Below are 12,191 nucleotides of genomic sequence, written 5' to 3'. Positions count from 1 at the left end.
TGAGAAGTAAATTCCATAATTTTTGTTTGTTGCGATCTTCCACAAAGATAGGATTCAAACCATTTCTTTTCAACACCTCTGACTCCATATCCTTCCAATTTCTGAATAAGGATACCGCGATCAATTGTCGCAAAAGCTCTTTTAAAATCAAGGAATATTGCAAGTACTTTGTCTCCAACATCAATCCTCTTTTTCCATTCGTGAATTATCCAAATTAAGGCCGTCTCACAAGAATGACCCTTTCTAAAACCATTATACTTTTGTATAATAGGCAAGATAGAAAATTTTATGAAAATCTCCTCAACCAATCTCAGCCATTCACTTGTCCCTACTGTAATACCTATGAACTTATCATAATTCATATATTGGAAAATTGTCCAGAACTTGAATGTATTCGGCAAGAAGTCAGCACTAACAAAAGAAATATTAAATTTCTATACGAACTAAAAATATATTTTGAAACTTGATATTCTATTATGCATTCTTAGATAAGTATTATTAATTCTGACTTAGCAAGACGAACCCAACTAGCCTTTGTAGCTAGTGCTTAAACATTATTTAAGTTTAATTCATTAACCTGTACATAAGTAATTATAAGTAATAAAATTTTATAATCATGTATGTAGCCTTCATTATAATGAATAATTTTTGTCGCAATTTTCTTCACTTATGAATATAGAAGTAATCCAAAAGTTTTTGAATATGCGTTAATTTTGCAAGATTTCAAATTGTTTTATCACACATTGAAATGATAACACAGAGTGCTCTTGCTAAATTCACGAAATATGGAACATAAATATCTATTTCGATTTCATTCAAACATTTCGTCTAATTTGAATTGGTTAAAAGAAATTATTAATAATTCTTTTTTGGCTACTTATTCCGTGTATACATATGTATATATGCAACAATAGCAGACGTCTTGGAAAAAACTTTTAAACGTATTATTATTGGCATTTAAAACACACATTTGTTTTTGAATTTCAAATAATTTTTCATTGAAAATTAAAAATAAATCCGTTATAACTTTTTTCTCACAGGCTTTTAAACTATTGGAAATGATATATTTTTATATGTATACAAATGTTTTTATTATATGGTAATTAGCATACACATACTTACAACAAAAATCATAACAAGGGATAGAGATTTATTTAAAATAAAATATTTTATAGCCCCCTAAAATTAAAAGATGAATATGCTAAGTTATCAAATTACTTTAAGGATTGGAGAAGGTTGATGAAATTATAAATTTTTTCACGAAATTACATTTAAAAAAAATATATGGTTAATATGCGACGCAACTTTATTAAATAAATATATTTTTAAAATAACACACAAAAACCTTTTTAGGTTACATGAAAAACAAAAATATTCAAATCGAGTGTTTTAACTGAAAAATTAGCACATAATTTATAACAATATAATTCAGTAATTTTTCAATTATAAGAAAACTACAAATTTTTCATATCACAAAGACAACACTGCAATGAGAATGACTGAACAACGAAACAATATCGCGAACTGTGAAACGACTTCCCTGTTTTTGTGCAGCGGCCATATTGATATTTCATTTGCCGAATGCCACATTGAGGGTTCCAACTACACTTTTTGCAATACGCCGTTCCGACGACAAGCCAAGTAATAAAAAAAAAAAAAAAAAAAAAAAACAAAAAAAAAAACCCCAGTCCAATACACAAACCTCATACAATGTAGCAAGCTTTGTATAATTTCAAAAACCACACCTTTTTAATACACTTTTTGGTTTCTTAATAAATAACTATTGAAACTTTTAATTCTTTCATTACGATACTCGAGTACTAAAAATACAACACTGCGACAAACGAATTTTCTCTACCCTGATCAAACGAATGATTTGCAGCCATTTCCACTTACCTCAGACAGCTTTTTTCAATCACGAAATTTCTGGTTTTCCTGTAGACATCTGTTCTAAACTCAATTACTATTTCAATTTTCCTAATTAGTTCTCTATTGAGACACAATAATTTTTAATATTTTCGTAATATATTCCATACAAATCACTATTCAAATTTTATGTAAAATCTGGACAATTTTCTGCGCTTCACCGGAATTCAGCTTTCACTGTACTCTTCACTCGCACATAAAACCATATGTTCCGTTTCATTCAAGTTTATAATTTTTCCATAAACATCAAGCGCACCATTGAATTCACATCCAAACGCGTTGAGAACATTACGGAAACTGAAACGGCGAACTCAAAACTCGACAAACGAACCTGCCATTTTGCTACTTTCCCACTTTGCCATTGTTCCATTGCGCCATTGTGCCATTGTGCGTTCCGTCAACTAGCCCGGCAGCCATTTTTCCACAGAGTTGCATTAAATTTCTTCAATTCACTAAATGAAACCTCAATATTATTGATGCGAGGGTCGGGTGCGCAATAATATGATACAATTTTTTCTTTCAAATTGGTGTTTATATATTTTTCAATTGAATTGTAAAATAGCTACATAAATGACATATTTATTTTTTTTTTAATTTATTGTCAATTGCGGCAAGCATGTTTGTGTTTAAATTGATGGTGGCTCAATCAGTATCGATATACATTTATAGTCACGGATATCTGTGTTTTATTTTTTAAATTTGGAATTATGTAAAAATCCATACATAAACATTTATTTCGTTTATTATTATTTACTTAAACTTTTGTTCATTTACTGTTTGTTTTCTTGTGGATTAACATGTGAAAATATCAGTTCATAGCGAAATATGTGGATTTCATTTAACGAAATTCCGATAATTAAGAAACCGCAATATCGATGTATCGAACTAGTATGATTCTCATATTTTGCCACTATTAAGTTATTTATTTGCGGTCGATATACAATTCAGCAGAAACATTCTGTAAAATTTATTGGTTTGCTTTACTAAGCAATTTAAACAAAATTTAGTGATTTTGTAAGCCAAGTAGTTTACAATGGCAAATCTTGGACAATTCAATGGCCTTGGACTTTCTACATATTTATTGAAAAAACTCCATCGCAAATGTATTACCACAAAATATGAGTTGTTCATTACTAGCAATTCAGAGTTAATAGAAATCACAGGTTTGCCGGAAGCCGCTATATTGGAAATGAAAGAAAAATTGGGTGAGGATTATTTCCCGCAACAACAATGTATTTGGCATAAACAGAATACGCGAACTAAAGTATACAATACTGGTATCGAAAAGTAAGTACTCAACGTGAAAAACAATTTCTTTTGCAAAGATTAATCTCTTCCTGATAATAGCTTCGATATGCTCACGGCTAAAACACCACTCAGAACTGGTAGTGTATGGGAAATATGCGGAAAGTCAGGCGTTGGGAAAACGCAACTATGCCATACAATCGCCGTAAATTTTGCAACCAAATCACAAGGGACAGTCCTGTATTTGGATACCAAGACTGACTTCTCGGGTTCACGCATTATGGAAATGCTGCGCTGTCGAAATGTACTCAATAACGATTGCGGCCGAATAATGCAAAATATTTTGGTGGAGCGTACAAGTTCTGCTGAAGGCGTATGTAATATATTGGAAAAACTGCACATGCAATTGATGGCTGACGAAAATGCTGAAGGAAGTAACGTAAAATTAGTTATAATTGATGCACTACCGGCCGTATTTTTCACATATCGCAATGAAGCAGATCGATTGAAAGGTTTGATATCTTAAGTTAATTTCAAATTATAATTACCAAATAATTAAAACATAATTATTATGCTAGGAAAATATTTGTTGGCGACATTGAACAACTTGGTATACAAGCTATCGAAGGAGCATCATGTCGCTTTTATTTATGTAAATTTATTGGTGAATACTGACGAAGATCAACTAATAGCCGAAGGCACAGGTATGGAATATTCCCCTTAGATATTGCACTTAATTGACTTTGCTGTGATTGTGCAAAACTGCTTTGCAAAGCATACAAAACGTTTTTCCTACAGATGTGGCCGAAAATGACGCAAATGTTAATGAGATTACTGCCTCACCTAGTCTGATAGGCAGCAAAAGCATGCGTCCTGCATTAGGTGAATACTGGAATCGAGCACCGCGTCTACGTCTATCACTGGAAATGCCTACAGAAGCTTCTCACAACACGAATGAGCGCATATTAAGAATAGTAAAAAGTTGTTTCACTGCTGTTAATGGAGTGTGTACTCTACGTATCACTTCTGCTGGAGTTTTATGATTTGAAGATATTAAAAACGCACGAGCTAGACATCTTCCAAATGATACAATAGTTTAAATAGTTTTTAATCCCAAATGATAAAACATATTTTACGAGCAACTTATTTGCTTGCCAAACATAAGGTTCCTACAGTACCAACTTAAATTTGTGTGCGTGCGTCAACACATGTACAACATAACCAAAGCATGATCCAAATTACTGCGACTTGCAAATAGGAATTCAATAAAACTTAATTTTTTTTTGCAATTTTTGTTTTTATACACATCTCAGTACCATAGAATTATTGGCCATTGACTTTAGATTTTTATTCTGAATTGAATAATATATGCGTATACACCGTACATGCATATATGTATAAGCTGTTCCTCGTGGCCTTTATAGATTTGGGAGCTAGTGCCGATTAGATTAGAGCTGATCGCGGCTCAAAGTCAAAAAGTCTTTGCTGCAATAAATGCGTACATAGCAGCATTAATTAATAATCTGAGCTGGCAAATTTGATTTCGAAAATGCGGTCCATTTCTAGGCCTACGTCCAGTCGTGTATTGTAGATAGGAGTATATTGAGTTTGGAGAAGAAAACGGATATTCATTTGGCAAATATAAATGCATATATTTGATTCATGAGTTTGATTATTTCCATTCCAGCTCTTTGTTAAAAACGAAAGTAAATCATTAGTAAGGCTTCCGTGGTGGATTCATACACACAAATTGAGGTTACTTGTGGAATATTTGGCGATTTGCAATATGCATCTCGTGCCGCTTTATGCGGTTGCAGCAGCCTCGGTTGCTGTCACAAACCTCAACGAATTATCAAAAACATATCAAACTACAAAGGGGTATATTGTATTGGCTGACTAGTAGAAATATTAAAAAAGTGCGCACACAGCTATGTATGTACGTACGTACAAACATGACGGTATCTGACTGCTGCTATGCTCCCAATCACTAACAAATCTAAACAGACAATTGTACTTATACATCGCATTCGCTGCTCGCATTCATTCATTGTGCTTGCATCTTCCATAGCGAAGAGTTGCCCGCTTGGCAACGAGAGTTTTGAGTGGTATTAGCATATCAGTAGCACAGTGAGAATATAAAAGATTTGGTTTGCTGGCATTCTATATCAGATTTAAACTTTTTTCACTTTCAACTTTGCCAAACTTTTAGAAGTGTATAAAGACGAAATGTCGCATACGATACCCTTGTCGTCGGGAAATGGAAACGGTGTCAATTTTCGTGCGCCATTGAAAGTAGCAATAATTGGCGGTGGTTTGGTGAGTCTAAAAAGGAAAACCTAACCGGGAAAAAATTATGCATATCGCGGCTTTGCTGGAAGAGTGTCAAAGTTCGTGAAAAGAAAATATCAAGAAAATTAACTTTAACGATATGAAATTTAATGAAAAATGATAAGTAAATAAAAATCTCAAAAATTAGCTAAATTCAATTGTGCAGTTTTTACGTAGCATGCAAGAAGAGTTGTTGCTATTTCTGCATACTTAAATAAAAAAAAAAGACGTTCAGCAAACGTGCGATGTACATGAAAAATGTTTTCATTGACTGGATGAACTCCGCACGTTTGCCAAATATAGCGAATTAAGCACTTAATATAATATACAATATATTGAAATTCTGAACCTGATAGCATTCAATAAAAACGTGCTTTGAAATCCACGAAAAATGATAAACACATACCACATGGAATATTATGGCACTTATTGTGTAATGCACTAAAACTTGCGCGATTCACTGACAAGTATTCTTAAAATGTTGCATTATATTTGAAAGTTTTCACTTACTATCTAATTCACCTTTAAGATAATTTTTTTTTGAAAGAGTTGTAAGCATTCGCAGTTTCAAAAAGGTCCAAAGTGCGCTCTTATAGCATTGAATTTGATGTTTAAGCTCTTTACTGATATCTCTTCCACGCATTGTTGAACAAGGACACTGAGTATTGTCACACACAGTAGTAAGTGGAGAATATAGTATAGTCGCATCCTCCATTGGTCTGACATTGAATAGTGTTGAACTTCTTTAACAAACATTTCACTGCTCGCAGCTTCCAAATCAACCGCGCTAAGTTCTGAAAACTGTGCTTGTCAGCTGGACGAAGGAACCCATAAAACCGACGAAGCCAACTTTATCTTTAAAATATGAATTCCTCTCTGTAGCGACACGCATTTTATGGCAAAATCATTATTTCCCGAGTTCTTTCGCTGAGTTGCAAGACTTTAAGCTCAAATAATTTTCTAAAATTTGCAGTTTTCAGTTGAAATGATAAATTGAACGCAAAATATCAAAGCGGATTAGAAATATCATTCCCATGGCAGCCGGTTCTACGTTACGGGAATGATCGGGTTTTTCCCGACCAAGAGCTGAAGTCCCAGTAAACTAGCCTTGCCTAGTGAACCGTTTATCACAGAAATATCATTTTGATTACATTTGAACAGGGGTTAATAGAGGGTTAATACAAGTAAAACACTTTCTACATCGCCATAATATGCCAATTATTTCTAGTTTACATTTACATGTGGAAATATATGAGAAAAGTGATTATTTTAAGAGTCAACTTTGGAAAAAAAAATATCTTTATATTCATAGTTTTTTCTTTGATCCTCTAATCTACATACATATTTGCGTAGATAATCAGAATATATTACAATAAAAATGATTAAAATGTAGCTAAAGCATGAAAAATAAAGCGTCTAGTGGCAGTAAGTGAATTCAACTTGACTCTTCTTCTTCTTCAACCTGTTACAAGTGTAAAATAATAGCTGATAAGAAGCAAGAAAATTATCAGAATACTCTAATTAGGGCACTGACATTGACAAGCGGCTGCGCAGGAGGTTTCGCTCATAGTTGGAATTTCTTTGTAAATATTATATTAAAGCATACTCAGCAATACCTATAATTTAAATCTCCTTAAAAAAACTAAATGTTTTTAATTTTTATTTATTTATTTAAAAAAAAAACTAAATATTTTTAATTTTTATTAATTAAATTTTTTTTTTGTCCCCGTCAATACATTTGTCTTGCGTTGGTTACGGTAATCTATTTGATTTCTGACAGGGTAGGTAATTATCCTGCCGCTATGCATTTTTATTTAATGCATTAAAATTTGTACAAACATCTGAAAAAATATATTTTTTTAACGTTTCTAACTTATTGTATTTTTATACGTTGCTTAATTGTTTCGTTTTTCCGCATTTTCATTGCGTTTCAGGTCGGTTCATTAGCGGCGCTCAGTTTTGCTCGACGCGGCCATGAAGTGCACTTATATGAATATCGTGAGGATATACGCGGTGCTGAATTGGTGCAAGGGCGTAGCATAAATTTGGCTTTGTCGCAGCGGGGGCGCAGAGCGCTGGCCGAAGTTGGTTTGGAGCAGGAGGTGCTCGCAACGGCCATTCCCATGCGTGGCCGTATGCTGCACGACATCAAAGGCAATCGCACCGTAGTGCTATACGATCCCTGCACGCATCAGTGTCTCTATTCGGTGGGCAGAAAGTTTTTGAATGAGGTGCTATTGAATGGTAATGTTTTAGCGAAAGAAATACTTATTTATATACATAAATATTCATGCGTATGCAATTGTCCCTTTGCAGCGGGTGAAAAGTTCCCCAATATTCATCGTCATTTCGAGCACAAGTTGAATTACGTGAATTTAAATGAAGGCCGTATGGAATTCAAGCGGTGAGTATGAGAATTTATGATTCTGTTTCAAAAAATATTTTTTTGAAAGGCTTGAAGCGCGTCAACTTTCAGTGTAAAGGCCAAGTTTAAGAAAATTTTAACCAAGTTTGGCGATTTGTAAACTAAATTTGAGTTTAAATTTCGTGCATGAAAGATAGATGATAGGAAAAAGTATTTTCTAATAGCGGTAGCCCCTCAGCAGGCAATGGGAAAACTCCGAGTGTATTTTTGTCATTTAAAAACTGTGTTTAAAAAAAACTGTAGATCCCTTCATTTGTGGAACAACTTTAAGATGCACGCCACAAATAGGAGGAGGAGTGCGGCCAAACACCCAACAGAAGTGTGCGCGCCAATTATTTATTTTATTTTAATGTTTAAGAAATTATCTTCGTCAATATGTAGGTTAGGTTAGCCTGGTTGGCATTAAGCCGCGCATAGACCTTTTGACCCCTAGCGATTCGTCAATATGTAAAGATACAAAAAAAATTAAAATTTAAAAGTTTTATGTGCGAGTTTGAGTGTGCAATCGTTTTAAGTTAGAGCCAAGAAATTCACCAAAAGCGCTACGACGCGCTTCAAGTTGCTGGTTCGTCCGCGCGGAAACGGTCACGAGTGCAAAGTGTTAAGTGGGAAATATTAGCCGCTTACACTTTTTTATTCATTTATTTCCATGCCTCTGAACTTCTTAGCCAATCTGTAAAGCTATGCAGGTTAGTCTTACACTAAAAAGCAGGCTATTAATTTTAGCGCTAAAAACGCCTGACAAAAGAATTGCATATGACTTTTTATTCTCGTTCTTCTGTTCTCTTTTTCTCACTTTCCTTTTGCTCCATTGCAGCTTGCACAGCAATGAAGTGATAGAAGACAAGGCGGATTTAGTTGTGGGCTGTGATGGCGCTTTTAGCTCAGTGCGTCAGCAAATGGTGAAGCGACCTGGCTTCAATTATTCACAAGAATATATTGAACATGGTTACTTGGAGCTCTGTATACCAGCGAAAAATGGCGAGGTATGTTTATGCAGATATTTATTATTATTTTTTTTTAATCCTACAACTGTAAAAAAAATCGTTTTAATATAGTTTCAAATGCCTGAAAATTATTTGCACATTTGGCCACGTGACGATTTCATGATGATTGCACTGCCCAATCAAAATAAATCGTTTACTGTAACACTCTCGATGCCATTTAAAGTTTTCGCAACCATACGCACCACCGAGGATTTATTAACATTTTTCCACAAATACTATGCCGATGCCTTGCCACTGATCGGCGAGGAAATGCTAATCAAAGATTTCTTCAAATCGCAACCGCAACATTTACTTTCAGTAAAGGTGAGTGGAATATATTTTTTTCTTACGCTTTAATAACTTTTGGCGTAAAAGAGCATGAAACTATGTATAATTATTATAGCAAATTAAGGGGTTACTTGTTAAATAGCATAATTTTTTATTTTATTTTCAAATAAAACCTTTTTTTCGTTCTCAGTGCCATCCCTACCACTATGGTTCGAAGGCGTTAATTCTTGGCGATGCTGCGCATGCTATGGTGCCCTACTATGGACAGGGTTTGAATGCTGGCATGGAAGATTGCACCTTGTTAATGTCGCTATTTAATCAACCAAATTTAAGCACCGCCGATGTGTTGGAGCAATTCACCGAGATGCGTTGGCATGATGCGCACGCTATTTGCGACTTGGCAATGTACAATTATGTTGAGGTGAAAATCACTAAGATCAGCTATTAAAAAATTGAAAAAGATTTTATAATAATTTTATATAAATTGCACAATTTCTCTTCTTACAGATGCGCGATCTCACCAAACGCGTTAGTTTTCGCTGCCGTAAATGGCTCGATACTCTGCTGTTCCGTTGGTTCCCAAGCGCTTGGGTGCCATTGTACAATAGTGTGTCGTTCACCAGCATGCCCTACAGCAAATGCATAGCCAACCGTAAATGGCAAGATAAGGTGATTAACACAATCCAATTAAATCTGGTATCTGTATAAATTAACTGGGACTTTTGATTTTTTACACTTTGCAGCTGTTAAATAATGTGCTGATTTCGGTTTTGTTGGCGGTTTTGGCTATAATCATTGCCATTTATCTTGGCGTTTTTTAAGAAGTTACCTTTAAGTAATAAAATTCCTAGTTTGATAAGAAAATAAGCTGCTTAGCATCTGTAGGTATTAACTGCTGTAGTTTTTTTGTTTGATGTATAATTTGAAATTTAATGCTGGCGTAAAATGTAGTGTAGGGGTAGTAGATAATTCATTTATGTAGAAAATAAATACAAAAACTATACATACGAGTATACATATATTTTTATTACTGCCTTAAAGCCCAAAGGCATCACGTGACGCAGAAACAAAAGTTAAAGTTAAGTCTTGTTAAATTAGTGTTTAATAACCGAAAAAATATGATGTGTACTTTCATATTTTGCAAGGATATCAAAATAAAAAAAAAAAGAAAACAATTAAAAGAAAAATTAAAAAAAAATAAAAAAAAAAATTAAATAAAAAAAATTGTACAAAAAAGAAGAAAAAAATAAAAAAGTGCAGAGAAAAATGGGAAACTGGTAATAGATAACGCCATTATTTTTTTTACGCAGCATAAAAGAAGAGCTTGTGGTCACTTCCACATACTTATCTAAAAAACCTCTTTTTAATTGTGACATTTAAAGTAAATGAGCGATGTATAGTATTTTTTTACCGGGAAAATATCACTAACGTCTACATACGAGTATATACATATGTATGTAAATGCTTTTAGGCATCGATATTGGCACATCAACGGGTACCAGGACTCTTTATCATGCTGCGAATGTTGTAAAATATATTTTATTTATTGTAGCAGCATAAACATTTCCCATACACGTGCAGAGAATACGGCTGGAGTGACAGTCTCTGGACGAATATTAGTTCGGATCGTTCCGGTAACGTAGAAACGACTGTTATGGGAACGATATTTTATTTGTCAAAATTCCCTGCTTTCCAAAATATGAATGTGAATGATGATGATAAACGGTTCACTAGAGAGGGCTAGTTTTCTGGGGTGGCAGCCCTTGGTCGGAGAAAACCCAGAGCCATTCCGGTAACGTTGAACCGGCTGCCATGGGAATGTAAATAGTTGCGGTTGGTTTGCAAGTCATGAAGGCGAAATATCTACTGGAAAACCTGTTAGTTAATATAAGTTTAAAAACGGTATGATTGATTTTCAATTCTAACTTTTTGTAAGCATTTAGAATTTAGATGCTTTTTGATCTCTTCAAAGTAAAAAAAAAAAATTCTTAAGAATTTAAAATTTTTTAATTTTTTTTTAATTGCACTTTATGGAAACGACGTTATCAGCAATCACTTTTTAAGCACGTAGTAATATTGTTAATAATATAAAGCGAATATTTCGTACAAAGTGAACGCGCAAGGGCGAATTTCTTTGGACGTGAATGGGTTAATTTTCTATATATTCATAGAAACTCTAATCTTCACTTCGCCCAAATATGGCCGCACATTCTTTCCTTTTTTGGTTAAAAAATTGTGCGAACTGTGTTCTGTAGTTCTGTATTTCGGTTTAAATTTTGAAATCAATTGCGAAAAGTTTTGCCTATTATTGTCGTAAGGTAACATAAGAAAAATCGTAAATAAAAAAATGGATTAAATTACATAGAATTGTTTACAGAGAACAACGGAGTCCTCGTATTCCACGAAAATAGTAAAATAAATGGCACGTACACTTCTGTTAGTTGCTTGGCCGAGCTCCTTCTCCTATTTGTGGCGTGCGTCTTAAACTTGTTCCACAAATAAAGAGGCTACCGATTTCGAACGGCAAATGGTTTTTATGAGGAACTTTGGCAGAAATACGCTCGGAGGTTTGCCAGTGCTGCCGAGGAGCGACCGCTATTAGAAAAAACTTTCTATTATTTGATGTTCATGCGCGGAGATGCGAACATCTGCACTCCCGCATGTTAATCACGCACCAACCGATTCGGCTAAGGCCTCCGTCGTCCCTTCCTATTCCATATGGAACTAATTTGTTGGAAAAGATCGGCGAAATGTTCGGTTCGGTTTGGCCAAAATACTGCTCGGTTACATTACGGCCTCAAAAGTGATATGCTGTCGATCTCTAGACAAAATATTTGTCATTTATAATTACACTCGGTTACGCCGACAGTTTAGTAATTAGCCCTTTTAAGGATCTTGTAGATTTACTTACCTTTTGAATTTTATAAACTTTTTTTAGCAGTCCCATAAAAAGCTTAATGAGAAGAATCAGAAACTAGGGAATATCTTATTAT

General features: G+C 34.2%; 3 protein-coding genes across 5 annotated transcripts in view; 2 read left to right on the top strand and 1 right to left on the bottom strand.

The window, feature by feature from the left end:
* Window positions 1–12,191, bottom strand: part of LOC128866230 (helicase domino) — a 47,417-nt gene that overhangs the window by 33,941 nt on the left and 1,285 nt on the right. Inside the window, exon 1 of one of the 2 annotated variants that reach the window (XM_054106794.1) lies at window positions 1,897–2,252. The exons of the other annotated variant lie outside the window; for it this stretch is intronic. The gene's annotated coding sequence lies outside the window, so the exon portion shown is untranslated. Of the gene's footprint in view, window positions 1–1,896; window positions 2,253–12,191 lie in introns of those variants that run through there. 2 annotated transcript variants of the gene reach the window in all.
* On the top strand, window positions 2,823–4,460 carry LOC128866237 (DNA repair protein RAD51 homolog 4). 2 transcript variants are annotated; one of them, XM_054106814.1, is made up of 4 exons: window positions 2,823–3,213; window positions 3,274–3,683; window positions 3,750–3,875; window positions 3,947–4,119. In XM_054106814.1, exons 1-4 carry the CDS (start codon window positions 2,960–2,962, stop codon window positions 4,021–4,023), a joined length of 867 nt encoding a protein of 288 aa, XP_053962789.1. In that variant the 5' UTR covers window positions 2,823–2,959; the 3' UTR covers window positions 4,024–4,119. The 2 variants fall into 2 exon arrangements, with proteins under 2 accessions (XP_053962789.1, XP_053962787.1); XM_054106812.1 differs by having other exon boundaries at window positions 2,826–3,213; window positions 3,970–4,460.
* LOC128866236 (kynurenine 3-monooxygenase) lies at window positions 4,541–10,213 on the top strand. Its single transcript, XM_054106811.1, has 8 exons — window positions 4,541–5,487; window positions 7,434–7,743; window positions 7,816–7,903; window positions 8,742–8,910; window positions 8,983–9,234; window positions 9,389–9,619; window positions 9,706–9,867; window positions 9,942–10,213. Exons 1-8 carry the CDS (start codon window positions 5,398–5,400, stop codon window positions 10,017–10,019), a joined length of 1,380 nt encoding a protein of 459 aa, XP_053962786.1. The 5' UTR covers window positions 4,541–5,397; the 3' UTR covers window positions 10,020–10,213.

This window comes from Anastrepha ludens, chromosome 6 (assembly GCF_028408465.1).
Source record: "Anastrepha ludens isolate Willacy chromosome 6, idAnaLude1.1, whole genome shotgun sequence".
NCBI lineage: Eukaryota > Metazoa > Arthropoda > Insecta > Diptera > Tephritidae > Anastrepha > Anastrepha ludens.
Note: the sequence above shows the minus strand (reverse complement) of the source record. Positions and strands in the feature narration are given on the sequence as shown.

Coding starts and splice junctions, on each gene's coding strand:
- LOC128866237 (XM_054106812.1), top strand. CDS start 2,960: ATGGCAAATCTTGGACAATTCAATGGCCTTGGACTTTCTACATATTTA. Junction 3,214..3,273: donor TACAATACTGGTATCGAAAA/GTAAGTACTCAA, acceptor TCCTGATAATAG/CTTCGATATGCTCACGGCTA. Junction 3,876..3,969: donor ACTAATAGCCGAAGGCACAG/GTATGGAATATT, acceptor TTTTTCCTACAG/ATGTGGCCGAAAATGACGCA.
- LOC128866236 (XM_054106811.1), top strand. CDS start 5,398: ATGTCGCATACGATACCCTTGTCGTCGGGAAATGGAAACGGTGTCAAT. Junction 8,911..8,982: donor TACCAGCGAAAAATGGCGAG/GTATGTTTATGC, acceptor GTTTTAATATAG/TTTCAAATGCCTGAAAATTA. Junction 9,620..9,705: donor CAATGTACAATTATGTTGAG/GTGAAAATCACT, acceptor CTCTTCTTACAG/ATGCGCGATCTCACCAAACG.